We start from the raw sequence: 13,917 nt of genomic DNA, 5'->3' as shown, positions 1-13,917 counted from the left end.
GTATGCACTAATTTTCACTGCACTCCAAATGGCTCAGCGACGCTCCGGAGCCGAAAAATAGAACTCAATGACAAGTAACAAGTAATAAAAAGAACGTTTTCAAGACGGTGCTGCACAAGATTGAACACCCGCGAAGTAGTTCCGACAAAGACAACCGTGATATATCAGGTCGGTGAGATTTACCAACTCTAAAGTAGGTAAAGTAAAGATATTGACCCTGAATTACGTATCTTTTTTTTAATTTTATTTATCTACTTTCTTCTTTTTTTAATGTTTTGGTTTCTAGTAATACATTGTAACGAACGTACAAGAAGTGATTCGACATCGATGACAGGGATCTTTGATACAAATTATGGAAGTTGCACGCCATGAATATTTACTTTGATGGTTGTATTTACTACTGAAAAGGTGAATTGTTGTAGTTTTCCGTTTAGGATAAGGACTTTAACCCTGTGTATCTCAAATTTAAAATATAATTGAAACTAAAATGATACGTGTGATCGTATTTCTTTACATAAGTGCACTGCTTTGTTTTAACATGTTATTATACTGTTAACTGTGTGTGCTATTGTTAATTCAAATAAAATTAGAACTATGTTTGTTGATGTAAAAAAAATATATATAGCAACAATGGAATACTCTAATACAATTGAAACGGGGTTTAACATCCTAGCAACTGCTTGCGTCATATGAGTGTGGGGTTTCCAGAGCTACCAGGGGGAAAAACAGAAAAAGATATATAGCAGGCAGGTCACAAATATAGAATTTTCTAAACAGCGATTATTTATGGGACATTTTGCACAACAACCAACATATCAATTCTTTAATTAATGTCTAGAAATAGAAATAACAATGAAATTGCATAAATAAACTTAAATAAATCTGTCAGTTATATGTGGTACATACATCATCATACATTTTGTTATGTACCGGAAGTATAGTGCTTTGTGTGTTTTAACCATGTAATGCATTGTTCGTTATACCGACGTTTAAGATAGTTACAATAGTTGTAAAATGATAACTGACTGATGCTCTATGTTGTTATGTTGAAAATGCTGTTCAGTGTATTATTAAGACTTATCGATACGATTTAACCAATCAGATCGTGATGGTCAATCCGAGAGACATGACTGTAAGGAATTAAATCTAAAAGATATCTACTAAAGAAATTTAACCACTAAATCATCAATTGTTGCGTCAAAGGCAGGATAGTGATCAGTGAGGGGTTGCTATCTGTGGTATTAATAGCACAGATTTTCAGTCATAATCTCTCAGATTAGAAGTTGATAAGCCGTAATGTTAAGGTGCTATATCTTCTTATTTTTAGCAATATATTTCTATTTAAACCAACGCCTGGGTGAAATGATCAATGGTATACGCACGTGGTGAAATTAATGCATCAGATACAATGACAGTGTATCTAAACACATTTCTGGCCAAACGTCAACCACACAAGAAGAGATATGAAGGAGTTTGCTTGTTTTTGAAGTCGCAAGCTCAGACAAATCTACTATATATATATATCGTAACATTGAAGGCGTAAGATGAGGTGCATGGTAAAACATCACAAAACGCTTATAAAAAGGTTGATACAGAACGACTAGGAGTTTGTTTCTACATATTCATTTTATATAAGTATGTTATGTTGTGTTTCAAATTTTCTCCAAAATCAAACATAGTTTTTTTAATATAAGAAAACAAATCAGGAAAACCAAATATATTATCAACAACATAGAGGTTCCCCAAAGAGTAGAGATTGCTTATTATTTTTATCCAACTCGAGTTAGTTCATTTTCTAATTTTGAAAAGACACGAGCTTTAGCGAGTGTCTTTTCAAAATTAGAAAATTAACTAACGAGAGCTGGATAAAAATGATAAACAATCGTCACAAGTCGGGGAACTTGTTTATCCCATAACTTCTTTACTTACAAATGTAAGCTTGTCAAGTTCAAATTCTCACAACGTAGCAACTAAATTCTGTGAACCAAATCATTCTAAGATTTATTCACTACGCGACAAAATCGAAGTTTGTTATGAATGAAAGTTTATCATCTAATTTAGTTCACATCTCCTGTACTATATATGTAAATGATATGATTCTACAGAACGAAATATTAGTTTGACAATCCTTGTGTCTGTGTGATTTATTAATAGGTAACTTGTTTAAATGACTCCGCTCAAATATATTCATATATATAGATATGCTATTACTGGTTATTGTGATGTTAAATTTTCATTCTAAGATTTATTCATTCCAGACACCGTGCATTCTGACAATTTTTTCGGAAACCGAGCTTGAGTGCTGAGCAACTGACTCAGTATGCAATTTCAAGTTTGTTAGTATGTTTACACGAAATCTCACCAGTTTACTGACACGAGACAAATGTTACAAAATTATTTTAAGAGTTTTATGTTTGCGATATATATTCATAATAAAGGTAAGTGGAATGATAAGAAAGTGTTTATGCGTTGATTTTTTTCTGTTGGTACAATATCTGTTCCGAATGACACCGAACTGTAGCTACAACTGTACCAGGAAAAGGGAAGCTCTAGGCTTAGGCCTACAATAGATGCCGCTGCCGTTTCATTCAAATGACTACGATTACGGACAGTGATTTAACCATTTTGTATCACATTTGTTCTTTGTTTTGATAATTCATTCATCGGGGTCCACAGCATATTGAGAACCAAAGGGGAGGTGGGGGTCAGTTTTGGATTGCTAGATCTATAGGCATAATCGATGCAATATCTCGCTTCCGTGCGTCGTCTATCTTACCTTCATCAAATTATATATACATTTTTTGTATTTCGTACGACTCAAACCCCAGATTAATCGACATATCCATGAGGACAACCCTCTCACCAAGATATGCTAATGTTGACCACCGGCAATTAATCCACAAAACGTGTCCATGTTGATCTTTTGAAGACAGACAACAAAAAAGAATAAGTGAGAGTACTAAAAGTAGTCCGTGGTCAAAGGCCAGAGGTTGGCCAATCAGATTTGTTGGGGGTCACAAATGACCAACCGGAGGCTTAGAAAGTGGTTACACACCGGTCCTGTAACCAAAAACAATAACGCACTGCTACGGATTGTATCACGTGCAATATCATTTGTGAAACAAGCGTAGTTATGGGATAAATCAGGTTCTCAAACAGGAAAGTAACCAGGACTACATATATCAATCGGAGAAGAAAAGTATGACATAAAGAAAAAACATACATGCTTCCTTGTTCAGTTTCCTGCTAGTATTTGCGCTGATGCTGATATGATGTGTAATTTTAGTGACAGATCACGGAAAGTGTTCTGTAAAATTTTCTCACTATAGGGAGTCTATTCTTTGACTGAAATTTTAGTTGTATTACATATAAGGTTTCCTAATGCGAATGGTTATCAATATCAAATCTGTATCCTGTTGAAAAATAATTCATCTGCGATGTTGGCCTCCGGGGACAAGTCAGAGTTCCTGAATTTTTGGGGTTCAGAACAATGCTTTTTATGAACAGCTATGTAAATTCAGATAATCAAAGATACATATGGTTGATTTCCAATTATTGTATTACGAAACTTATTGAAGATTCTGAAATTTGTGGAATTAGAAGTGGATGGCATGTCCTCATCTAAAGTTCAGCATATTATCTTTTTCTTGTTGTCAAACACTGATATATAGTACATTTTTATAAACATATTGGATTTTTATTCAAATCCTGATTTATGTTCAAAATCCTCATCTCACATTCGAGATTTTCGCTGGATATCATATCGCATAATTATTTGATGGTTGTGATATTATAAATAGAGGTTATTTGGCCATCACCAATACTAACAGAGTCCAGTGTAGAGCAACTTATTCTGTTCCTGAACTGGAAAATAACTATAACTAACTAATGAGTTCTTGTTTTGAAAATTTGACTCATTTCAGAGTAGAACTAGATGTGTTTGTACGGTGTCGTCGATGAAGCAGAAGACGTTTATCAGTCTGAAACATATGGTCTCATTATGCTAGTACTTTGTCAATGATAGCCATGCAATGCTATATTTTCTTGGTATGTTACCTTCGCTTTATCAAATTAGATCTAGGAATACGATTTTGTTTTAATATTTTCATTCTTTGTTGTGTTTTTTATCAATAAATCATTAAAATGTCAATTTTATTCGTCTAATAAAAATTCCTTTCAAAATCAATAATGTAATTTTTTGCTATTGAACCTTGCACTTTTTCGAATAATATCTATCCAATCCAACTCAATTGGTATATCTCTGCACTTTTGTGGAATACACTTCAAGTCCATTGTACTTTTGATAAAAATGTCGAAAGCAAACTTTACCAGAAAACAAATCTGTTTTGTTTTGCGAAATCATCAGAGGAAAACAGTATGAAATATTACCTGACTATTTTTTAGAGATAAACCCTATAAACCCAGCTAGTAATGTTTTAAAAAATGAATATACATTCATAGAATGATTGACACTACACATAATCCCGTAATATCAAGCATCCAGTGGCGGAGATATATCGCAATGAATATTATGGGAAAATATAATCGAAACAAAATAAAATCATCACCGATTTAAGCACAGTTTTAATGTTACATGGCACCGTCTATTCAGCCTTTGAATATAACAGTCGCAACCTTTCTGCATTTTTAAATTGTGATATATATTTCAGGGAGAAACCCTCTACAGCAGCAGCAGCAACAACAACAACAACCCTTCCCCACACACACAGAACCTCCATCCGACCCCGAACCAACCAAACCCTAAACCTGCTCCGCACATGTCAAGTCTTCTATACACAATGTGCCTACAGTTAAAAACCTATCCAGCTACGTCTCTGATAAAGGTTTCTGGCGCTGACATCAAACTAACAAAAGGTAATACAAAAGTTAACCTGAAGATTCCAAGATTTCCTCGTTGTATAATTTGAAATACTGCCAGCATGAATGCCACGTGAATACCATCCATCACTCTTTGGAAGAAATGATTTTTTCAATATATTTTTATATAAAATGCCAAACGCCTGGCTTGGGGGTAAATCCTCATATTACACTGAATTCATCCTGCTTATATTATCTCCGCAAACTGATCCATGTTGTAATAGGAGTTTCACAGAGATTTTGATAATGGTTCCGTGTCATGTATCCAGTCCAAATGATTCGAAAGCATCGGCACTTTGATTGGTCGCTAAAGTACAATATATATATACTTCCGGTGTCGAATTCCTGGCAGGGTCGTATATAGGCGCGTTCAAAGCAAGGATTGGCAGGCGGACCCCAGGCACAGACAGCAGGTGAGGTGTTAGTATTATTGTATGGATGTTAGTGTGATATTGTCAATGTGCTGGTAGAGTAACGGATGAGGAAAAAATTAGGATGCTAAGTAGGAATATTGTTGAACAGAAAAGGGTGCTAATTAAAATGTTAATCACAGCATAGTGATCTCTTCTGTTATGGAATAACATATATTTTTCTGTCGTTGAAGAGGGATAACGGAAAGGTGAGATTTTGAAGACTTATTTCTAAGAGTATTCCAAGGTGTAATTATAAACTGTTATAAGTCTCGTGTCTATATATTTAACTTAACATTGTACAGAGCAATAAGATTGTTCATAATAATTCAGAATGGTGTTGTATAATACAATATTTGTAGCACTGTAACATGATTTTCAATTATCCGGAAATTTATACGTTAAGTTCTATCAGTATCGTAACATTTTATAGTAATTCTCGTTTTCAATATTATCATGTTTCAACATAATGGGATTTTGTCACTCTTATTTCAAGAATAAGCTATTCACGTAAACTCTTTAATCAAGGTTAAGTGTTGATAGTACAAGAACATTTTTGGACACAAATAAAATAGTGTTATTTCTAGTATGTTGCTAATTGTTCATAAACATGTTTCCGAGAGGTTTCCAATATGTTGATTGATAAAATAAGGCAAATTTGAACGAAATATTTAACATGTAACAGATCATAAATACAATAAGTCGAAGTCTGCTACAATTACGAAAGATGCTATGCGAAGTGGTGTCTGTCAGTCGTCATAATAAAGCAGGCGTTTTACTACAGTTTGACAATATTGAAGTAAAAGTCTTAGGACCAGATGTTTCAGTAGGATAAACGTCGTTTTCTGGTCGTTTACGACACCGCAAGACGTCCTCAGAATGCGAGCAATGGTGGTAGCCACAGATCCCCCAAGAATTTCAACATAAGAGAATCAAACAAATGTTTTCTCGTAAAATATCATATACATGCATATGACAGAATATCAACCATATTTCATAGTAAATGCCTACATCAAACCTTAAGGAAATGATTCCATAATAATTGGTAATTATATGATTCTTCTATCACCATTAGTGTATACTGTCATTTTGATAATGTCCGATATTTCCTGGGTTATGTGTAACTACTGCTTAGAGTGGGGATGTATAGAGCATGTGATATGTGACTCTTACATGCAAATTTAATCCGTAGAAATCTGATATGTAGAACTGGTATGTAGATGTTTGATATTATGTATTCAATATTAATACATCTTTGCTTTTGTATGTTAATTCATTGAGCGGTGTTCACTATTTTTACGTAAAATGATTTTTTATATTTAGCTAGTATAATGTTTGTCTTAGTTATTATACACGAAAATCATATGATGGCTAGTAATTATATAAGTTTAGTCACATGTGATGGCTAGTTATTTTACAAATTAAGTAATAAGTGATTAGTAGTTAATTTATAAGTTAAGTCATATATGATGGCTAGTTATTTAATAAGTTAAGTCATAAGTGATGGGTTGTTATTTTTATAAGATAAGTCATATATGATGGCTAGTTATTTAATAAGTTAAGTCATAAGTGATGGGTAGTTATTTTATAGGTAAAGTCATGTGATGGCTAGTTATTTTATAGGTAAAGTCACGTGATGGCTAGTTATTTTATAAGTTAAGTCAAGTGTGATGGCTAGTTATTTTATAAGTTAAGTCATGCTATGGCTAGTTATTTTATAAGTTAAGTCATGCTATGGCTAGTTATTTTATAAGTTAAGTCATGCTATGGCTAGTTATTTTATAAGTTAAGTCATGCTATGGCTAGTTATTTTATAAGTTAAGTCATGTGATGGCTAGTTATTTTATAAGTTAAGTCATGTGATGGCTAGTTATTTTATAAGTTAAGTCATGTGATGGCTAGTTATTTTATAAGTTAAGTCATGTGATGGCTAGTTATTTTATAAGTTGAGTCATATGTGATGGCTAGTTACTTTATAAGTTAAGTCATATGTGATGGCTAGTTATTTTATAAGATAAGTCATATATGATGGCTAGTTATTTATTAAGTTAAGTCATAAGTGATGGGTTGTTATTTTTATAAGTTAAGTCATATATGATGGCTAGTTATTTAATAAGTTAAGTCATAAGTGATGGGTAGTTATTTTATAAGTTAAGTCATATGTGATGGCTAGTTATTTTATAGGTAAAGTCATGTGATGGCTAGTTATTTTATAGGTAAAGTCATAAGTGATGGGTTGTTATTTTTATAAGTTAAGTCATGTGATGGCTAGTTATTTTATAGGTAAAGTCATAAGTGATGGGTTGTTATTTTTATAAGTTAAGTCATGTGATGGCTAGTTATTTTATAGGTAAAGTCACGTGATGGCTAGTTATTTTATAAGTTAAGTCAAGTGTGATGGCTAGTTATTTTATAAGTTAAGTCAAGTGTGATGGCTAGTTATTTTATAAGTTAAGTCAAGTGTGATGGCTAGTTATTTTATAAGTTAAGTCATGCTATGGCTAGTTATTTTATAAGTTAAGTCATGCTATGGCTAGTTATTGTACAATCAGTACAGTCCATATAATATGTTTTCTGTACAGTTGATCTTACTTGTATGTATCGAGACTCTCGGTGATTAACAATGAACGTTTCAGGCATCTAATTTGACGCAAGAAAATAAAAACATATTTTCCTTGGAAATAAATTGATCTAAATATGATAGGTTTATGTCTAACGTTCGGCGTAATGCCACATTTTAGTTACAAAGCAAGATGTCGTTCCATAAGTAAACGTTATTAAACAACTTAATATCTCTCTAATTGGGGCAAAGTGTTGCAGTAACTATAGAAACATCGTGTAAATACCCCCAGCTGAGCTTAAAAAATGTTTCAAGGATCGTACCATAACAAAAGAATGAATCTTAATAAAATAAGGAAACACCGTTAATATGTTTTTAAATCTCTGTAAGACATCAAATGGCGGTTTTATATGTGGCAGACAGTAAATAAAACCCTCGTCATTACAAAACATTACCCGTTAGGTATCCACAGGGAGACTGTTTCCACACACGGCGTGTCTAAACGCTGACAACGCCGCATCTTTGAAACCATTACTATAAGCTTTACAGCTACATATCGAGGCTAAACACACACAGCGGAACAATACACACCTAGTACAAACACCAAGAATACAAGTAATTGTTTTTACTTATGTTTCCAAAACCTACTTAAGGCCATTAAACGTTGTCAATCATTGCTTTTCCGTAGACGTTCTATTCACTTATCATTTTCAAAAACATCCTTACTTTGTCTTTTGTTTTTTATAGACTGTTAAAATATTGAAGAATATGACTTTTTCACACATGTATTGCAATACACAAGACATATAGCATACCCAATTTTGCTTTGATATCTAATCTGTAGATGTGATAATTAATTATTTAACAGTGGGTTCCCCAATCTGTACGCCAATTGTGTTTACTTCTTCAAAAGCCAGGATTTATTTTCGTAATAGCCTGCACCTCAGCATAAAAGGAATGTTTTAAAGACGTCTTTTAGTTTGTAGCGAACTCTGGAAAAGGCGGTTAAATATGTCAGGAGATTCGTAAATATCCAATTTGATATCTTTAGGATATAATGCAAACTTAATATTCCACTTCTAACGCAACCGAAAGGTGAATATGACACGTAATGACGGCCCTTTGTGAGATAAGTATCTAGCATCAATCAAATAATTCACAAACTTATTAATTGCGAGGTTAATTACATCAGATTATTTTAATCATATACTGACCCAGAAAATCGTGCGTGGTCTTGTTGGAGGACACCTGTTCACATCCTTTTGGAGACTCTTACTCCGGTCGCCAAGGCGGAGTGAAAGTTAAAGTGTTACTTTGTTCTTGCATTTGCTATTGATTTGCTTTGTAAATAAAGCATTGCTGTTGACAATACCATCAACATGTATGTATAAGGAATCGTCAAATCCAGGTAGCATTAGACTCTTTAAGATGTAAGTGTAGACATAATATAAAGAGGTGAGGAACCTGTGGAATTACCGTTTAATATAGAAACATATCGCCAATATGTAAATACTTTCAGGTATTGTTGTCCGAATGCACTGTTCACATGTTTTAAGATTGTCTCACCTTGATGGGTTGTCTCTCTCTCTCTCTCTCTCTCTCTCTCTCTCTCTCTCTCTCTCTCTCTCTCTGACGTGGGAATGTTCCAATTATAGCGTATGGCGTAATTTTTGTAATAGTCATGGTGTTAATTCTAACGTGGTATTATGCTGAGAAAGGCAATGATCCTCATTATATGTTGGACGCATACCGCTGAGTGTAAAACTCCCTCCTGGTGATATATATATGTACTTACCATATCAGAAAGGGTTAAAGCTTGTTCAGATTACAAATATCACAATATCAATATTTATTCGATACAGGTGACATTATACTGTCGATTCCTGGTAATTTTAATGCTAAACCCTAGTGGGAGTATGCTAATTTGTTAGTAAGGGTATTACTGTTTAAGCTACAGCTATGGTCGTCTGATGTCAGTTATTGTTCCAATATCGAAGTCAAACTGTCACTGTGCATACCTCGATTTCCTGGGCCCAGTTGTTCAAAAGGTGATTAGCTTAATCACTTGATTAGTGAAAATCTCCCTTTGTCTTTACTTCAAAACCTCTGAGTGCATATTCTTTAAAATAGGCAGGTAGGAGGAACTGAGGAGTGTTGTAGTTTAAGAAAATGTTGTCAAATAAGTTTTACCAAAAATTATTTTATCAAAATTTTAATATTGTTGTTAAACTGTGATTAGCCTAATCACCTTTTGAACGACTTGGCCCAGATGTTCATTTCATAAAGGTATGATTGAATTATGTTACCCACTAAATAGTTTTATTGAAAATTGCTGTTGCATAGGCTGGGCTCTAGATGGAGTGTGACTTTACTGCTTAAACACGCTTGAAATAACGAAAATATGCTGACGTCCCACATTTATTTATTTGTTTATGAACGTAATTATAATGTTAATTTGAGCCGATAGTTATTGTATGCAGTATGACCTTCTCCATCATGAAACAAGCTAGCATTTTTTTCTTCATTTACATGCATAGACAATGGACATGTTTGATGTTTTTTTCTTGTCTTTGTAGGTGTTCAATCCAAGATGACACTTCAATCAGTCCTACTCATTCTAACGACATTTGCCCTTATACAATTAACCAAGGCATTATTCTACACCAGCAGCAAACAAAATGATTTCCCTAGAATCGGTAAACGTCGAAATATGTATCCGTCTGAAGCTTGGCCACATGTTTCGATGGTCTCTGATCCCCGGCGGGATATGCCTTATGTTCCGCTGGAGGAGGAAGAGGAAGAACAGTTGGATCCTTTATATAACAAGGAGGAAAGGGAAATGCCATTCACCTCTAGACATGAACACCAAAAGCCAACGACCACTTTCTCAAACTCTATGTATTATCGGATTCTCGCCAGAAACGGTGAGCCAACAGAGAAACAAAATTGACAGTTTGTTTCATCAATACTAGATCTAATGCATGAACATATTATTATAATGATGTTTTTCATCACAGACTATATAATTTTCCATTAGTAGACAAGTATAATAACGAGATGACTTTTCGAGAATCTTCTTTTTGTGATTCTAGTTAAGTGGATAGCACTGTTTCGGTTTCAAATAATTGCGTTTGCCGACAAGTGAAAAGAACATATTGTAATTATGAGTATATCAAAAGGACACAATTTACTACATTCAAGTGATAATAACATAAAAGATAGAATATCGCGTCTGAATTAAACACGAACACCTCTTTCGGTATCTTTTTCTTCAACTTTCTTACAATGTATATCAAAGATGAACAGAAGCAAGTTTATCTACGTTTTTGAAACTAGCCGTTTGACAAAATATATATAATGCTTGAATTAAAGTTTCCGCTTTGATCAGCTATAGTCTTGATAATGTATCAATGCAACATTTATCCCACGTGAACTTCTAAAAACGTTATTAACTTTTAGGGAGAAGTTTCAAATCAACGGCACAGCAACATAGTAATCCGAATCAGTGGCAATAATAAGTTGGGGTTTTTTTATAGCTTTTACGTGATATAAAGCGATATTGTTTTCTGTCAGAATCATAAAACGTCGCCTATGATACATTTGATTGCGTTATGCGAGAACGTATTCCTAGAAACATGACTCTAGGTATTGATCTAGACTTTATATTAAACATATTCTTCTTAAGACGTCTAGCCTTTTTTTCTTTTCTTTTTTTACAGTGAACTTTCATTATGAAATTTGTAGATATTTCAATGAAGCAGGGCATTTTCCCCACTCAATTTAGCGCATAACCCCGACATTATGACAGGAATGCAAATCAAGCTATGTATTGTCCCAGTTTGGTTTTCTGAAAAAAATGATGTAGTTATCAAATCTTAATAATTAATTCACGGCAAAGTTTGTCAGCACGCATCAATGATTGGAGAAACAAAAGACAAAAATAAACATTCTATTGGTTTTAATAATCACCAGTGCATAGGTAAAAATCCCTTCACTATTCGTTTTCGTAAAACAAATGTAGCCTTTATTTAAATTGTTTTCACCAAATTGTGTACAGAATGATAACCTTGATAATCTTTATCTTTCTAGGGTTTATTACAAATAGATAAACTTGTCTCTCTCATTATTATCATTCGCCACGCCACGAGATATTTTCTTGTGTTATTTGAGCTTCGCTTGATAGAAATTTGACTTCTCTACTCTGGTTCTCATACACAAAAGTAGCTATGATTAGGGTTTTTTTCTCCAGTTTTCGTTCACAAATGCATCAATAATGTTGTTTTATCTTTTCTAAACGAAAATTATATATATATAGGGTTGTTATTTTTTAGTTTTCGTATACAACGTGATTTCTCTACTTTTCCTACACAAAAACTAACATATATCTATGTTTTCTTCTTCTTTTTTCTATAAACTTATGCGATATGGGATTTGTGTAATGTTAGTTGATATGCTAGTTCTGTTTTCGCCTTTTCTTGGACCGTAATATCAATAATATTTGTCCTACAATAACAAGACGGGTCTATACGATGAGGCAGGACACATGTATACCCTTCAGGAACAGCACTATATTTCCCTTAATAGGTATCAATTTGAAATCATTTTTATTTTATTTTGTTTCATTTCTTTTATCATTTTTCTATGTTTTGTTTTTTATTTATTTTGTTATATTTTTATTATTATTATTTATTTTTTTATCGATTTTAACTTTGAGTTACATTTTTTGTTTACATGTCGGTATACTTATATTTTCCAGGTTATCGTCTCTTTTCCAAGGACAAGCTTCGGGCCTCTCGGGACGTTGACATACAAGGAACAGGAAGATATTACTAACAGGAAGGATCTTATTTCCACGACATAAATGATGCATTACACATTTTATTGATTGTATTGATAATAAAGTGTCCTCGTTCATCTGTTGAATGTTGGCTGATTGTGTTTTTACTATCCTTCATGTTTTTTTCTGGGTTTACCTTCTTCAGTTTATCCTGGTTTTACTAATGGATAACCTTTATCAGTTTATCCTTCTTTTACTAATGGATAAACTTCATGAGTTTATCCTGGTGTTTACTTATGGATAATCTTCATGTTTCTATTCTTGTTTTTACTAATGGATAACCTTCATTAGTTTATCCTTGTTACTACTTATGGATAACCTTCATCAGTTAATCCTTGTTACTAATAATGGATAACCTTCATGTTTCTATTCTTGTTTTTACTAATGGATAACCTTCATCAGTTTATCCTGTTTTTACTAATGGGTAACCTTCATGAGTGTATCCTGGTTTTTACTAATGGGTAACGTTCATGAGTGTATCCTGGTGTTTAATAATGCGTAACGTTCATGAGTGTATCCTGTTTTTACTAATGGATAACCTTCATCAGTTTATCCTGTTTTTACTAATGGGTAACGTTCATGAGTGTATCCTGGTGTTTACTAATGGAAAACCTTCATCAGTTTATCCTGTTTTTACTAATGGATAACCTTTCTGAGTTTTTCCTGATTTTTATTAATGGATAACCTTCATGAGTACACATTTACACATATTAAAATGTATATCATAAATACACATATCATATTATTACCACATTAAATCATACACACATATTATATCGTACCCACACATTATATCATACGCAGATATTGTATCATACATACATATTATACAAATACAGACTTTGGCCGGGGGTAATCCATTGTTTTATTGACCTGATCAGCTGGACAATATTCCCCAAGTTCGAAGGCCGAGGTGGATATAGTTCATGAATTGCCTGAAACTAATGTCTGCATTTACTTTGATTTTATATTAATTTAAAAAAAAAAAATTCCTTTCAAATACATCAACACATCACTGGGAGGTTGATATAATGTTTCACCAGGTTCGTGGAATGTTATATTGACATCAGCACAAATGACTTTTTTAGCATGAGTCAATATAAGATAACAAGGATCTGACAAAACATTGTATTGACTCCTCGGTGATGTCGTGAGGTATTTCGAAGGAAAAAATTGATACCTTGCGATCTCAATAAGACCAATGAGTGATAGTGTTACATACCAATCATATA

General features: G+C 33.2%; 1 protein-coding gene across 1 annotated transcript; it reads left to right on the top strand.

Moving 5' to 3' along the window:
* Positions 1-5,247: 5,247 nt before the first annotated feature.
* Positions 5,248-12,792, top strand: LOC117322486. The gene is made up of 3 exons (XM_033877426.1): positions 5,248-5,291; positions 10,425-10,772; positions 12,605-12,792. Exons 2-3 carry the CDS (start codon positions 10,439-10,441, stop codon positions 12,679-12,681), a joined length of 411 nt encoding a protein of 136 aa, XP_033733317.1. The 5' UTR covers positions 5,248-5,291; positions 10,425-10,438; the 3' UTR covers positions 12,682-12,792.
* The last annotated feature ends 1,125 nt before the right edge of the window (positions 12,793-13,917 follow it).

This window comes from Pecten maximus, chromosome 2 (genome assembly GCF_902652985.1).
Source record: "Pecten maximus chromosome 2, xPecMax1.1, whole genome shotgun sequence".
In the NCBI taxonomy this organism is placed as follows: Eukaryota; Metazoa; Mollusca; class Bivalvia; order Pectinida; family Pectinidae; genus Pecten; species Pecten maximus.
Note: the sequence above shows the minus strand (reverse complement) of the source record. Positions and strands in the feature narration are given on the sequence as shown.

Coding starts and splice junctions, on each gene's coding strand:
- LOC117322486 (XM_033877426.1), top strand. CDS start 10,439: ATGACACTTCAATCAGTCCTACTCATTCTAACGACATTTGCCCTTATA. Junction 10,773..12,604: donor TCGGATTCTCGCCAGAAACG/GTGAGCCAACAG, acceptor TATATTTTCCAG/GTTATCGTCTCTTTTCCAAG.